The sequence below is a fragment of the Patagioenas fasciata genome, chromosome 15, assembly GCF_037038585.1.
Source record: "Patagioenas fasciata isolate bPatFas1 chromosome 15, bPatFas1.hap1, whole genome shotgun sequence".
Classification (NCBI taxonomy): domain Eukaryota; kingdom Metazoa; phylum Chordata; class Aves; order Columbiformes; family Columbidae; genus Patagioenas; species Patagioenas fasciata.
The window spans coordinates 1,355,645-1,370,571 of record NC_092534.1 but is presented as its reverse complement, the minus strand read 5'-3'; the positions used below and the strand labels follow the sequence as shown (position 1 = coordinate 1,370,571).

Genomic DNA, 14,927 nt, shown 5'->3' with positions numbered 1-14,927 from the left:
TTCTCTGATATGATCCAGGAGTTTCATATGGGAAGAAAGCTAATCAGTAACTCCCTTCCCTCATTTTCTACTAATGTTTATAGATGTCTATCTCCTGTATTTACTTTGCTCCATGTCATCATATCAGACCTGTGCACACAGCAAATAAGAGGAATACGCATATGAGTGAAAAATGGGCCAAATGATAACCCTCTCATGTATCACTAATTAATGTTTGTGTGTCACTTTTAAAAGGCTTTGTAGGTTGCATTTTCACTCTACACTGATGTGAATAATTCATCTTATTACTGTATCTGTGCACGGTGTTGTCACTCACATGAATGGGAACTTGTTGGTTGGCTTTTATTTAAGGACCTCAATACTGAGAACTGCTGAGCACTGTCCATCCCCATTGACTTGATGGTATCTTAGGCTGTTAATTAATTCTGCTCAGCGATTCACAGGATCGGGCCCTGACAACTAAATCAGGACGTGCAGCAGACCTGCACCACTGTTCTTCCTCACATCTCGTAAATCTGTGTGTTTGCTTTGTGCCTGTGTCTAACCCCCAGTCCTTCTTCAGTCATGTCTTTTGAAAAGATGCTATTGGATCCATTTCATAGGAAGCAGAAATGAATTTTCGCAAAGTGGTAACAGATGAGTATGTTATTATATGCTATTAATTATATAAAGATGTCAACGCATTTTTAATAAAACATTATTTATCCAGGAATAGCAAAGGTTGCTATATAAAACTTAATAGCCAGCTTTGGGAGAAAGAGAATAGATTCCAGTGTGTGCAACTCTTGCAGGTTAATTGAATTTCCGTAATGAAATTCCCCTCAGCCACATGAAATCCTTGGGTTCGTTCTTTGAATTTCATTATGACTTGCAGAGTCTTCTCTGCCCCCAAATCAAATGCAATAAAGATACTGGAGTCTGGCTTTTCGTCGGTGTTTTATAAACACATTTAATCTAAACTTAGTTACAGACACCTTGTCTGTCCACAGTTTTGAAGGGGAATTAGCAGAGTTCACCTGACCACCCTCATGTGCTTTGGCTCCTGGCTGTGTTGTAACTCTTGTTGCAGTGCTCAATAAACAATTGCTTCAAAATCCAGAGCCAGCTCGCAGAGAGCTGCACCCACAGTGTTTCCTTAGCAGTAATGCCTGGTTAACAGTAGATTTATTTTAAGTAATCTCTTGGAATTCAAAACAGGCTCTAGTTAATTGTAAAAAGACCTTTTTAAGCTGGCTGGCTTCTTTATGGCACGCTGCTCTGCTCTGCCTGTCACTCGCGTTTCCTGAGTGAAAAAGTGAATGGAAGCTCCAAGTTCAGGATCTTTCGATCATTAAAAGAAATGGATGTGCTGTCCTCTGTTGGTCAGACTGGTTGTCACATGTAGAGTTCAAGTAGCTCAAAAAGGCAGCAAAAAGCTCTGTTGAAACAGCAGAAGTTATGAAACTAAATTGAATTTGCTTCACCTTGCACTTTCACCAAGAAGACTGCACAGCGTGAGGGATTTCTGAAAAATGATGCAAGGGTGGATCCTAGAAGCTGGATTAGGAGAGGACTCATTTCACATGACTCAAACCATAAATTCTGCCTGTGGTTCAGCCCCATCGGGCTCTGGCTGGTGTTTTAACCACTTGCTGCGGGCCCCGGCCTGGCCGTGCTGGGTGACACTTGGACCTGCGGTCCCTGCGGCTCCGGGTCGGTCCCCTGGGGCCGGGGCTGCCATGCACCTGCTGAGAGAGGAGGTTTCCAGCTGAAGTTTAATGCCACGCAGTCTGGTCTGGGGCCAGGGCCGCGTGTGCCTGTTCAGAGAGCTTGTGCTCACGTGTGGTGGCTCCTGCTGCGCGATGCGGTGGCCGTGACGCAGCTTCTCGATGCGCTGCAGCTGTGGCGGCGCGGGCTTTGCTGGGTACGCGTGATGCGGATTCCCACTTCACTGCTCCCAGTGTCCTCCTGAGCATCCGCGGGGGGCTGGAGAGCAGTAGTACCGGGGCCACTTTGGGTTCTCATTTCAAGAGGAATATGTGGCAACAGGAGAGGATCTGGGAGACTGCAACAAGGATGGTTAGCGGTGTGGAAAACCTGACCTAAAAGGAGAGCTTTTAAAATGTTGGGATTGTGTTGTTTAGAAAAGAGAAAGCTGAAGGCAAATATAGTAACACTTTCAAAAAGGTTTAATGTCACATAAATGAATCTATGTCATGGCATGTTAATTATTTCTCCATCTTAACTGCTGCTGGAGTTATGAATTTCTGGTTTCTCATGCTGTGATTTCATAGCTAGTTTTCTAATTACAAAATTAATTTCAAGTCAATAACTATAAGACATGTCCTCAACTGTTTCCTAGCAAAATCATAATCATGCTAATAACGTATCAATGTTATTTAGCAAAATGTAAGTTCTGTCTGCAAACTATGGACAGACTCACTATCATCTCATTTAGTGTAACACAGACTCACAGGCCCCAAACTGTTGTTGGGTGGGTGAGGCAGAGCCAGAGCTCTCGTGCACACCTGGCTTAGTCTCGTATTTCTGAAAAACAAGCAAGGATTTCTGGAAGCATTACTCACCACAGGCAGGGTGGCTCCTCTCCTGAGCTGGGAGGAACAGAAAACAGTATTTATCAGACATGCATTTTGTCCTTGAGTTTGATTTTGATGTTTACTTTTGAAAACCCTCTTATGAAAGCAGCTTCAGGGACATGGCTGCTCCTCAGTGTCTTTTGTAATCATGAGTAAAAATACCTAAGAAAACGGAGCCAGTGTAGAACGTTTGGGGTTGTAGTTTTGCACGTGCTCTGTGCTGAAATTGTCACTGTTCAAACTCAGTAATTTACATTTTCTGGATTTCACGCTAGACATTTCAAGTTCAGAAAGGAGCTGGAAGGAATGCACTGCTCTCTGGTGATGCTTCACGAGTGTTATGCCCAATTTGCTAAAGAGCAGTTCTGGAGACGTGAATATCGATGGTAAAGTATGTGCAAAGAATATAAATTTTAATTACATGTAATTAGTACAGTCAGATAACCTTCATAACACTAGATGTGTGAAAAAAGCGCCTCGTGTAGAATTGTTACAACCCTTCTTTAAATCAAAATACAACTTAAGTAATGATTTTGACCTACCAATACAATTTACATATTTTATTTTAAAAGAGTTTACGATATCTACTGTAAATAATTAATGACGGTTGTTTTTGTTCATACAACAGTTGTACAAATTTGCTTCTAGACAATGGTGGTGCAGAACACGAGAGGAAGATTTGTCACGCAGAAAACAAAACAGTGTGGACTCATCAAAGGTCAGTGAAATTTCAACCAGTAAGCAAATATCAAACATGAATGAGTCAAGATCTCTTTCAACCCATGGTGCTGTTGGTGTTTCTGTTGTTGATGGTTTGAAGCGTGTGTTTGGTGGCTGCTCCCAGCCGTGTCCCCGTGGTGCTCAGGCACCAGCTGTTGGCTGGTGCAGCATCTCCTGTCCGCAGAACAATCGCCACCTTTCCTCACCCCTTTGCAACGCGATGGGGAGGTTTTCTAGTTAAAAATAACCAAACCAAAACAAAACCAAACCAAAAAACCCGAAGTGAACACTAACCACGTTGCAAATAATCCTTCCAAGTGGTTAGTGACACACGTGAAGAAGCGGCGTTGAATTAATTGCGGGGCGGGAACAGTGAAGGGAGTGACCCAGGAATGCCGGGGCGCTGTTGGCAGCTGCAGCCCGCGGAGAGCTCTCCAGAGCGGAGTTTGCAGGGGCTCCGCGTGTTCCTCGGGGGACGAATCCCCGGCGTGGCGGGGCCAGCGCCGGCTGTGTGTGGCACCTGCTCCTCACACGCGGAACCGGGTGCTGCTCCAGGCTGAGCCCCGGGCTCTGTGGGACGCGGCGTCCCCAGGAAGGCGTGTGTGGGAAAAATGCTGCTGCAAGAGGGAAGCGAGTGCACTGGCGTTCGGGGGCGATTTTCTGGCACTGCGGGGGCCCGGCTGCCTAGGTGCGACACGACACCGCTCGGTTTCGTCACCCGTGCTCGGTCTGTTGATGCCGGGCGGCGCCGCTCGCACTCCGGCCATGCAGCCGAGCTGCCGACGGCAGCCGCCGATGCCGGGCGCTCTCCCGGGCCCGCGCACCGCCACCCCGCCCCGCTTGGGCTGGCTGTCACCGCGGGGCAGGGCGGAGGGACGGGACGCGGGGCTCCCGCCGCCTTCCCCTAAAAATGAGTGCGGAAACACCCGCCAGCGCGAAACCGCCGAGGCACGGACGGGGTTCGAACCCGTGATCTTCGGTTTACGAGACCGACGCCTTACCACTTGGCCACCGCGCCTGCGTTAACGGAGTCTCCAGAGCCCTTCTATCGCTGGCGCCCGCGCCCGCCCCCGCCCCGCCCCTCGCGGCCCGCGTGCGCCGGCGTGGGCCCCTGGCGGCCTTTGGGCGGGCTGCGCGCGGCCGGGGCTCCGTGAGGCGCTGGGGCAGCGCGATCCGTGCTGGGTGTGCGAGCGGGATGGGACCCGGAGTCCTGGGGACAGCAGGGTGACCATGAGCCAGCGCTGGGCCCTTGTGGCCAGGAAGGCCAATGGTACCTGGGGTGGATTAGAACGGGGTGGTCAGTAGGTCAGAGAGGTTCTCCTGCCCCTCTGCTCTGCCCTGGGGAGACCACACCTGGAATATTGTGTCCAGTTGTGGCCCCTCAGTTCCAGAAGGACAGGGAACTGCTGCAGAGAGTCCAGCGCAGCCACCAAGATGCTGAAGGGAGTGGAGCATCTGCCGTGTGAGGAAAGGCTGAGGGAGCTGGGGCTCTGGAGCTGGAGAAGAGGAGCCTGAGGGGGGACTCATTCCTGGGGATCAGTATGGAAAGGGGCAGTGTCAGGAAGATGGAGCCAGGCTCTTCTGAGTGACAACCAGTGATAGGACAAGGGGCAATGGGTGCAAACTGGAACACAGGAGGTTCCACTAAAAGATGAAAAGAAACTTGTTCCTGGTGAGGGTGGCAGAGCCTGGCCCAGGCTGCCCAGGGAGGTTGTGGAGTCTCCTTCTGTGCAGACATTCAAACCCGCCTGGACACCTTCCTGTGGAACCTCAGCTGGGTGTTCCTGCTCCATGGGGGGATTGACCTGGATGAGCTTTCCAGGTCCCTTCCAACCCCTGGCCCTCTGGGGTTCTGTGAGGAGCTGCCCCGGGCGGCTGTGGAGGCGTCTCGGCCCCGGCGAGGCGTGTGGGCCCCGGGGCGCTGCCGCCACCTCCCTGAGGCTCAGGGGGTTTCTGGGGGCTCCCGGGGGGTCCCGGGTGTGGGGCCGCAGGGATGGGGCGCACGGCCGTGCTGCAGCCGGGTGCTCCGCACCGGGAGGTGGCACCCTCACATTTAGATCGGCAAACGTCCTGCTCTTCGGAGCAGAAAGAAGAGTTTAGAGAGGGGCGGGAAAAAAAGAAAAAAGCGGGAATAAAACCTTCCTGCTATGAGAAAAGAAGCAGAAATGCAAGACGTTGGGATAATGAAATGGTAAATATTAAATTAAACTAAGTGCCTTCTACTTGTTCCCTATAAAAGCTTAGTGTTGTGAAATACAGACAATAGACTAAAATACCTGTTTTTCTAGATTTGGTCTAGATACTTACAAGTGTGACCTGGAAACAAAGCTTTTCGTTTTCCTTTATTATTAATTGTGGAGATTCCTTTAAATTCCCCGTGAAACTTTTGCTGGACACCCAAGTTATCCCGGGTTCCTGGATGTTGTTTATTGACCTGCGGGGTACCGATCCCACCTAGGATCAGTTGTTTGTTTGTTTTGTGAAGCGTGTGAACATGTTAACAGAGCTACCTTTGTAAAGGCTGAGATCACAGTGACTAGTGCAGTGGTGCCGTAATGAGGGTGTTTAAAAGATTATTATATCTGGGATGTTCTTTGAACTGTCATCAGGAAAACCCGTGCCTGATGGCTTGACTGTATGTACAAATTTCACTTCTTTAAAAGTTGCGATTTGTCAGCTTCTCCGTGATAACTCTGTGTGTGTCTGTGTTTCAACAGACAGGAATTTGAATTAGCTTCACCTGCAGTGAAAGGCGTCTGATTTAAATTGCCTTACTGGAAAGTCAGCCCATGTTAAATATGTTTGCCACTATCCTGGGATAGCTGTCCCAAAGGTGATTCATTCTGATTTTCCAGTTCTTATGGGCATAACTGATGGCCTCGCCAACCTCAACACGTGCTGGAGTTTATCTGCTAGTCCAGTTCATCCATCCCTGTGCTGAATGGAGTGAAATCCAGTTTGTGGCCGGTCATGAGTGATGTTCCCCAGCTCAGTATTGGTGCCAGTTGTGTTTAATATCTTCATCAGTGATCTGGACAAGGGGATTGAGTGCACCCTTAGTAAGTTTGCGGAGTACACCAAGTTGGGTGGGAGTGTTGATCTGCTGGAAGGTGGGAAGGCTCTGCAGAGCCTGCAGAGGACGAGAGGGAATGGCCTCAAGTTGTGCCAGGTATGGTTCAGAGTGGGTATTAGGAAAAATTCCTTCATGGAAAGGGTTGTTGAGCATTGAACAGGCTGCCCAGGGCAGTGGTGGAGTCACCATCCCTGGAGTGTTGGACAGATGGAGATGAGGTTCTCAGGGACATTATTTAGAGGTGGGCTTGGCAGTGTTGGGTTAATGGTTGGACTCGATGTTCTTAAAGGTCTTTTCCAACCAAACTGATTCTATGACTGTAGCTTCAAAGGACATACCCTCAGCTGGATGAGGGAGAGCTGGGAGGGTAGCATAGGTCTGCTTTTGTCTTGGTCCTTGTGATCCGCGCAGGACTTCAATGGTGTGATGATGTGTGGGAGTAGAAACTGCCTCACACCTGTAATTTAATGATAAGGACTGACCTCAGGGGGCTGGTTATCTCAGCTGACTGGAGAATTACTCTTAGTATTACCAAGCTGGCAGTAGGAAGGAGTTAGATTTTAATAAATCATGTTTGACTTTTGTCCTTCCATTTCTAGCCTACAAGCTTGTTGCAAAATATGCTTTTTTATGTGCCATACTTGCCAGTCGTAACTTGTCATCACAGCTCCTATACAGCTTGCATCTGCCTGTTTTCTTAGTGCTTTTGTATCTTTGTGAGCTGAGAAGTAATTCTGCCATGGGAGGAAGCAGAGAGGACTATTTGAATTATTTGTGGAATTGCTAGTGTGCTTGGGAAAAATGTTACTGTCTAAACAAAGTTCTGTTCAATAGTGACCTGATTTATCAGAACAATAGGTTTTATATGTAAAAATGTAAACTTGATTTTGAAATGTGTAATTGCCTATGGTTTCTTTTGACATCTGGATATTTTTAAGTGTCTTTTATGTTGGTCATTACCCTTGTTTGAGCTCCGCGTGAAAGCCCGTATTCTTTATGCTGAATCTTACATATGCTGTGTTCTCTTCTGACAAAATCTCTTTTAAAACACCACATAAAACCATCTCTCTAGAAGACACTGATGCTGAAAAGATGATGTGAGAAATTTTGTTGGAAGGACACCAGGTTTTTTTCTTCCTTCCCTAAGGCTCATTTTTATGAGCTGGAGGTGTTGCTTTAGGAGAGGGTTCTGATGTCTGTCTTAAAGTACAAAACTAGGCCTTTCTACAAATCTGACAGGGAAACAGTAATACTTATGCACAATTGTGCAACTGTATAGCTGAGTTTATAAAGAGTTGCTATGGCATAGCCGGAACGCTCCTCAGTTACCAGTTACTTGAGCATAGGCTTGTCCTGGCTTTGTGAAAGAATGTTTCTGTTCATTATCTTAACTTCTTATCAACAGCGCCTGTCCCAGAGGGACCCCAGAATGATGCGGCGTTAGGGCAGAGTGGCCCTGCAGCTCTTGCTCTGCAGAGAAGACCGGAGACTCATCTTCAGGTAATTTTTTATGTGAAGTCTTAGAGTTACTCTGTCTCTTTATGGATAAACACTTAAAGGAAAAACAAAACCAACAAACCAACAGAAAAACCCTAAACCCACCAAACCCTAGCTGTTGCATCTCAGGTGCTCCTCTGTTACTTTGATTCTCTTTTAGGAAGGTCTCGGTGGGGTTGTAGAATATAGTATGGGGTTGTGGGCAAATGTGTGTGTCTTTTTGCTATCAAAGGAACATTTCTGACTTGATACAGTACAAATGTTGTAAGAAATATGTCACTCTTTACCAACATTTGGATAATATGCAGCAAGTTAATAGGCAGGAGTATACAGCATTTTTCACTTTAAAGTAGAAAGCAGAGACAAACGAACACAGTTTTCCTTTTTTATTTGAGACACTTAGCAAAAATGCTGAAATATCAAACATTTCCTCAGTAGCTACAATATTGCCACTATGTACAAAATATTTGATAAATGTAGTACACATATAAAAATACAGTATGCATTACATATATACAGTACAATGTGCAAAACATATGGCATTCAAACATATGGAATTGATTTTAGGGGTGCAAACAGCAAATACAAAGGCATCATGGTTTCTTATAGAAAGGCAATACAAAAACTGACGCCCTGATTGCCATCATTTGCATTTAGTAAAGTAGTGCTTAAATGAAGGAGGCCCTAGAGACAGGTGTCTGTCTTCTTCTCTTCACAAAATGAGATGCTAAGACTTAATTATGACTATGAAAACGAGAAGAGAAACACCTCCTAGGGTTAGCGTTATTTCTACTGCAAGCAGTACTGTGAAGAAAAGTCCTATCTATCGGAAGAAAGGCTGTGCTATTACTGAATACAAATTCTCAAACAACAAAAACAAATCTGTACTGTTAAACATCAAAAACAGCTTTGAAAGTATCTACATCCTTAATTTTAAAAAAGTATGGATAATACTTCTGGGGAATTAACTTCCTATGCTTCAAAATACAAAGTGCCTCCTTTGGCAATATAAATGGCAATGCTTTGGTTCCTATTTAATTTTTTTATATTATTAGAATTTATTTTAGGCTGTCTTTTGAATATCTGAGCTGTATTTTTTTTTATAAAAATAGTGTGATTATATAGCTATTAACCATTCCCTGCTTTTTAATGAGAACTTGCTCTCCTTGCTAGAATGGCTTTTTTTGGCTAGATTTCTACAACACATTTATGCACTTTTAACTTAAAAAGTCTTTATCTTCAGTACCGCACACTACAGAATGATGTAGGTGTCTCTTTTTTGCACTTTATATTTATTCCTAGCAAACTGGTATAAAAGGAGTATTTGAGATTACTTCAGGTTTTAATGGATGCTCTTTATTGGCCATGTATATACTATATGCAAGTCCATTCCACATATCTCACATAAAACAGCATCTGTGGTATGGTCTAGAAGTCACCGAAAGGTGATTTGATAGACCATAATAGAAAGAGTTTCAACAGAACATTTATTAGAGATAAGTGGAAGATATTTTTCCAGTTTTAATAGAATTTGCTTAAAGTTTACAATACACTGAAGATACCATCAAATACTAATAGTTTCCATCGGTGAGCTTTACTGTGTTTTGATTCCATAATGCCCTTCCAGTTAAATGTGTTCCGTGATTGCATTTTCTCTGCCTTGACAACAGTTGAGCAGCTTGTGCTTGGTTTCAATGGCGGTGCTTACGCTCTGCAGGCTCTGATTGCTGGAGGTTCCATTACGTAAATGTTTAATATTGAAACGCGTGTTTTCATCACCTGCTTCCTTGGGCATAACTACTGTGGGTGGATTTAGAAATACCTCGGAAAGAAATTTTAGTAGTAAGTAGTGATTATTTCTAAAAGCTGTGGCCTCAGCTTTTAAAGGTCTGATTCTGCAAGCTCACATTGCTGGATTAGGCTCTAAATTGCTGTAGAGAATTGCCATAAATTCATTTTCTTCTCGGAGAGAACTGCTAAATTCATGACAATGATTTCTTAACGACTGATAATGTTAAACAAGATTTTGCCTCTAAACTTACTTAACTAATGCTGAATGGCACTAGAAGTGCATAACAAATACCATTTCTGTATTAAATATGACTCCTCTTGATTAACATTAGCCTTTGTAAAAGAGATGTCTGAGCTCTCTCCATGTCTGGAAGTGTAAACACCTTTTGATTTTCACACTGCTAAAACAGTATTCTTAATTACTTTGAAGGATCTACTAACACCACATTTGAGAGGATGTGTTCTGTTAGGATATTGCAGCTATTAAATGGCAAATTTAGTGTCAGTGCATTCCTTTGCAACTGTTCTCTTAATGAGAAATATTCCATTCTGTACAGTCAAACTGCACAGTCGTGATTACATTTCTAAGATGTACTGTATTTGTGTTACAGAAATTGTCATGTAAAACATGCACACACAAAAGTCTAAGCAAAACCTATTTCTGCCATAACAGGCATATATAACTATGGCAAATAGATCACATTTCAGAACAAAGTCTAAAGCAAACCATTATATATAGGGTTTAATACACAATTCTGAAATGTACAAAAAAGTAATCACACACTTGCTACACTAGAATATTTGTACTTCAAAAATTAAAATGATCCCTTTTTAATGGTTTTTTTGTTTGTTTTTGCAAATAGACTTTTAGAGTAGAAAGCTATACTGTACTGATAGCAACACATCTCAGCCGTTTGGGTTTATTTCTGCACATAGATTCCTATGGATTAGTTAACATTCTACGCTGCCAATAAGTATAGTTCTGTAGCAAGATGACTTTGCCGGTTTAAAGCTCTATTTACATGCACATCAAAAATGACAGTACAGTTGCTCTAGGTTAATTTGACCTTTAAAATTAATTTACTTGCCTCTTATTTAATCAGAAGGCAGGGTCAAAAAGGGGTAACTCTAACCACACATGTGGTAGCATGTCTGGTGTATCACACACAATAAACTGACAGTAATGCAGAACACTAAATTTCATTCAAAGTTGTTCCTATCAGACCAAGAGTCCTTAATTCCGCTTCTCGTAACAGCTGAGGGCACTTAGTATCTCAGAGTATTGGCTCCCAAGATAACGATGACAAGGAATGCAAAAAGTCGAATGTATTTGTTCAGTGTTATCGAAGAGTCCCATACCACCAACATTTAAGGCAGACAGACAGTCCGTGTGTGATATCGTACTCAAGTGTTGTAGGCACAGCAAGAAGGAAGAAATAAACATGTCTTTCAGCTTCACCTTTTGCGGTGAAGATCTCCATAGATTGTTTTTTCCGTACTTCATTTCAGATTAAATTAAATCCTGGCCTGCAAAACTACTGAAGATCTAGAAGAATTTAAAGTGCTGGTAACTGATATGATGCAAATGTATATGATGCCAGTTGAAACCCTGAATCAATGACATAATCCACTTTTATCTAAGCCAAGGGATTTCTCCAGACCGCACTGTGTATCTGGAGACAAATTTGCAGTTAATTCCACAACATATTCTGACAAAAGTATTTTGTTTGATGTTAAGATGATTGTGTTGTTTTGGTTTTGTTTATCATATGTGACACAGGTTGCTAAATAGGTAACAGCTACTCTCCGCAATGAGATCGGTTTTCAGACTAGAAAACATAAAATGCTTAAATGATTCAGTAAGTAGGGGACTGTTTCCTTTTATCTTAATTTAGGAATGCGCTGATAGGAAATAATTACGATTTTATGTTTGATTATCAGCCTACGTCACCTATGGCAACATTTAACAGCTATTACCTGAGAGACAACCATAGAATTTCAAAGTTTTTTACTTCTATTTGCATTTTTTGTTTGTTTTCCCACCTGCTTTCATGACAGACTCTGAAAAGAACAACTAAGGGCTTTAAAAAAAATGATACTTTCATGTGCTGTGCTGTGAGGTAAGAGCGTCATTTTTGCTATTCTGTGTTTCAGGTATGAAATACGCCTTCTCATAAAACAAACACCATATCCTGACAGTGTTATTTGGGATTCTCAGTGAGCAGCTTCTCTGTTGTTATGTAGACAAAGCTGTTCTATAGCTAAAGTATTCACTAAGAAATGACGGTTGTCCTGTCAGTCCTGTCCCCTGCAGCTCAGTTTGATCCTACAAACATCTTTTATTGAGGGCATTAATCCTCTTTGCAGATTCATAGTGCACAACAGCGTTAATGAAACTTTCCTGCTTCCTCAGACTGTCCTAATATGCTGACACACTGGACTCAATGATCTAACAAGTATCATCAAACACAAAGTAAATTAGGATATTTATTATTTCCATTATAGTAATACCTTGTTTGAAGACCGCTGTTCCCCTCTGTTCACAAAAATAAGCTATACAAAGTTAAGAGTGTACAAATAACTGTCTGATATACACATTAAAATCTAGCTATTAAATCCAGAGCATTGCTTTAGAAAATTCAGTGTTCTCAATATTACCTGGCATAGCTACAGTGGATTTCTTGCAGTTACACTTAATATCCCTTTGGATGCAGTTAAATTCTTCCCTCATAATTAAAGAATGGAGGAAGAGTTCTAAAGACCACAAAACCAAAATATAAAACAACTTGAACAAATTAAGAAAGTAGACATATGAAATTTCACTGAACCAGCCAGTGCTTGTACTTGCCCTTGCCCTCACAAGTCATGTTGAGCCTGGCTCAGGCTGTCCACAGGAACAATGAAGTGCAGTGATACCTCACCCCCAGACACTTGCTCACTGGGTCAATACAGACAATTGAAACCTCACTTTTTCTTCTCTAGGTTTAGCCATGTTGTGTTGCTCATTTAAGCATTAGAAAGTCAGACATAACTTCTTTCTTAAATATTTGTGATGCGTTTACCCTAGGGTATTTTTAATCAGGAAATACAATCATCCTTTCTTGTGAAATCCAGCTTTCAGAGGGCCCTGATCTGCATTCCTTCTAGAAGCATAAAGTAATTCACTGTTGTAAACTTGAAAATCAATAAGGAATTAGCTTCAAGCATTTGTTCTTCCAAACATTACTGTCTTAATTCATCTTAACTGCAATCAGAATGGTGCAATAATGGACGTCTGCTGTAAAGAGACGTGCGGGTCGTGTTCTCATTGGCTGTAGCTTAATCCCAGTGCAACTGTAGATCTTGTGGATCCAGAAAGTCAGTGGAAAACACGCTGGGGGCGGTAGAACTGAGAGGAGTGAGTCCGGATGAGGAGCTGGGCATTGTAATGTCTAGCCATTCCATATTGTCCAAATTTGTATCAGGAAGGTCAAGAGACAGACAAGAATTACTAGTGGCAAACTGTGGGTCAGACGTTTCCATGGGTGAATGTGAATGATCTAAAATGCTGGAGTGATTGAGCAGATCATTCTGGAGGTCTTCAATTAAAGAAAATGGCTCTCTGTCCTCATTACTGCTTGTCAGTTGAGGAATTTCATTACCTGACGGTAAAGTTCCATCCAACAGGGCTTCAAGCTGGTTTTCCAAACTTATAGACAGGCTGGTTGTTGGTTCTAAGGACACAGGAGGAGGGGCCATTTGGATTTGTGGTGGTGGGCGGGATATCACTGTATTCACTGGCATTGTAGTGATGTTGGCTGTTACTGGTCTCATTTTGGAAATGGGAGATGGTTCCTCCTTTATTGGAAGGGAGATTTCTGTAATTAAAAAAAACCCAACGCTATTGAACTCAGAAACGTTAATGACATACATCCTCAGGCTTACAAGTTCCACCTCTCTTTTGCCGACTTTGGGAATCAGCCACAGTGAACTCAATGGAGTACGAGTCATTTTGTTGTTCAGATAATACAAACAGTATAGATATCAGACTATGTTAGGTACTCTATGAAACAGCAAAGTATTTTATATCAAGTTCCAGAGTTCTGCTTTCAGTAATACTTCAGCCAATTAGAATATTTATATTGATTAAAAAAGGAACAATTTTCTAGATGTTAGCCTTACCTCCTTTGGGTTCATAGTTCTTCTGACTAATTAGAATAATTATGGAACCAACACATTTCCTCATTTAGAACAGAGTACCTGAGCCAATTTTCAGTTCAGTGCCTGTTTAGTACTGTGTCCACCTTGATGAATTAGAATCTAATTCCTTATCTTAGAATCTTATTCCTGAGTCTAGAATTTAGAACTACTCTTCTGTCAAGAAGTTCCACGTAAGATAGTGGCAGTAACAATAGAAGGAAATACAGCAAGGTAAGTTCCAGTGAATTCCTATCTGTAAATGTAATCCAAACCCAAGATTAGCCAGACAAGAATATGCAAATAAATCCTCTAGCACAGATGCTGCTTCTGCCAGCAAAAATGTACCTGACAATATATTTTGCACCAGTTTCCCGAGCAAAAACCACATCCTTAAAACCTGTAAGAACGTCTCTTTAAATGACTGCTTAGTAAAAGCAAAGCATTACTAAATGGACTCTCTCACTCTCTTGAAGTACATTAATAAACTAAGCATTTTCCAGTGTAGAACTTGCTTATGTAAGTGCAACAGGCCTGAATGCTTTACTTCATTTGTCATAAAACTGATCAGGAGAGGTTTGTTTTTTCATGGCAACTTTGCAAATCTGGAGCAGTTGTTACCTTTAAGATCAAACAGGTTTGGTAACATAACACTCGAAGCAAATATGTAAGCAAGCACTGTTTCCTAAATCCTCCATTCCAGAGGTGTCATAGAACTTCTTTGAACTACCCATGCAATATTTTAATAAAAACACTGAAAGCTTTTTCAGTTTAGCTTGAGTTGTCTACTGCACAGGTCACCTAGCTCAGTCTGTCACTGTCTACTCCATTTTCTTCAGCTGACTTTGCAATTTGCTTTGAAAAAGAGAAAATACTCTGATGTTGAGAATACGGCTAAAATCTTCTACGATCAGTCACTTCTGTCCTGGCACTCATGGCTCTCAAGATCCTTAGGTGACAGTAGTACAAAGCATTAAGTCAATGGAATTACTCGGCACCAGAACACTCCCCAGTATTGTAATGGCTTCTTAGTCTACAGAGCCTAATTATGCCCGAAAGTGGCCACCTTTTACTGCAAAACTACTTTGTATATT

At 42.7% G+C, this 14,927-nt stretch overlaps 1 protein-coding gene and 1 non-coding gene across 8 annotated transcripts in view; both read right to left on the bottom strand.

Moving 5' to 3' along the window:
- Nucleotides 1-4,242: 4,242 nt before the first annotated feature.
- On the bottom strand, nt 4,243-4,314 carry TRNAT-CGU (transfer RNA threonine (anticodon CGU)). The gene has a single exon. It is a non-coding gene; the product is annotated as a tRNA-Thr (tRNA).
- Nucleotides 4,315-8,237: 3,923 nt separating this feature from the next.
- The window catches only part of MRTFB (myocardin related transcription factor B), a 78,088-nt gene continuing 71,398 nt past the window's right edge, over nt 8,238-14,927 (bottom strand). For all 7 annotated transcript variants that reach the window (XM_065850936.2, XM_065850932.2, XM_071815275.1 and 4 more), the window contains one exon: nt 8,238-13,514. In XM_065850936.2, coding sequence (XP_065707008.2) covers nt 12,976-13,514 — 539 coding nt within the window. In that variant the 3' untranslated portion in view covers nt 8,238-12,975. The remainder of the gene's footprint in view (nt 13,515-14,927) is intronic.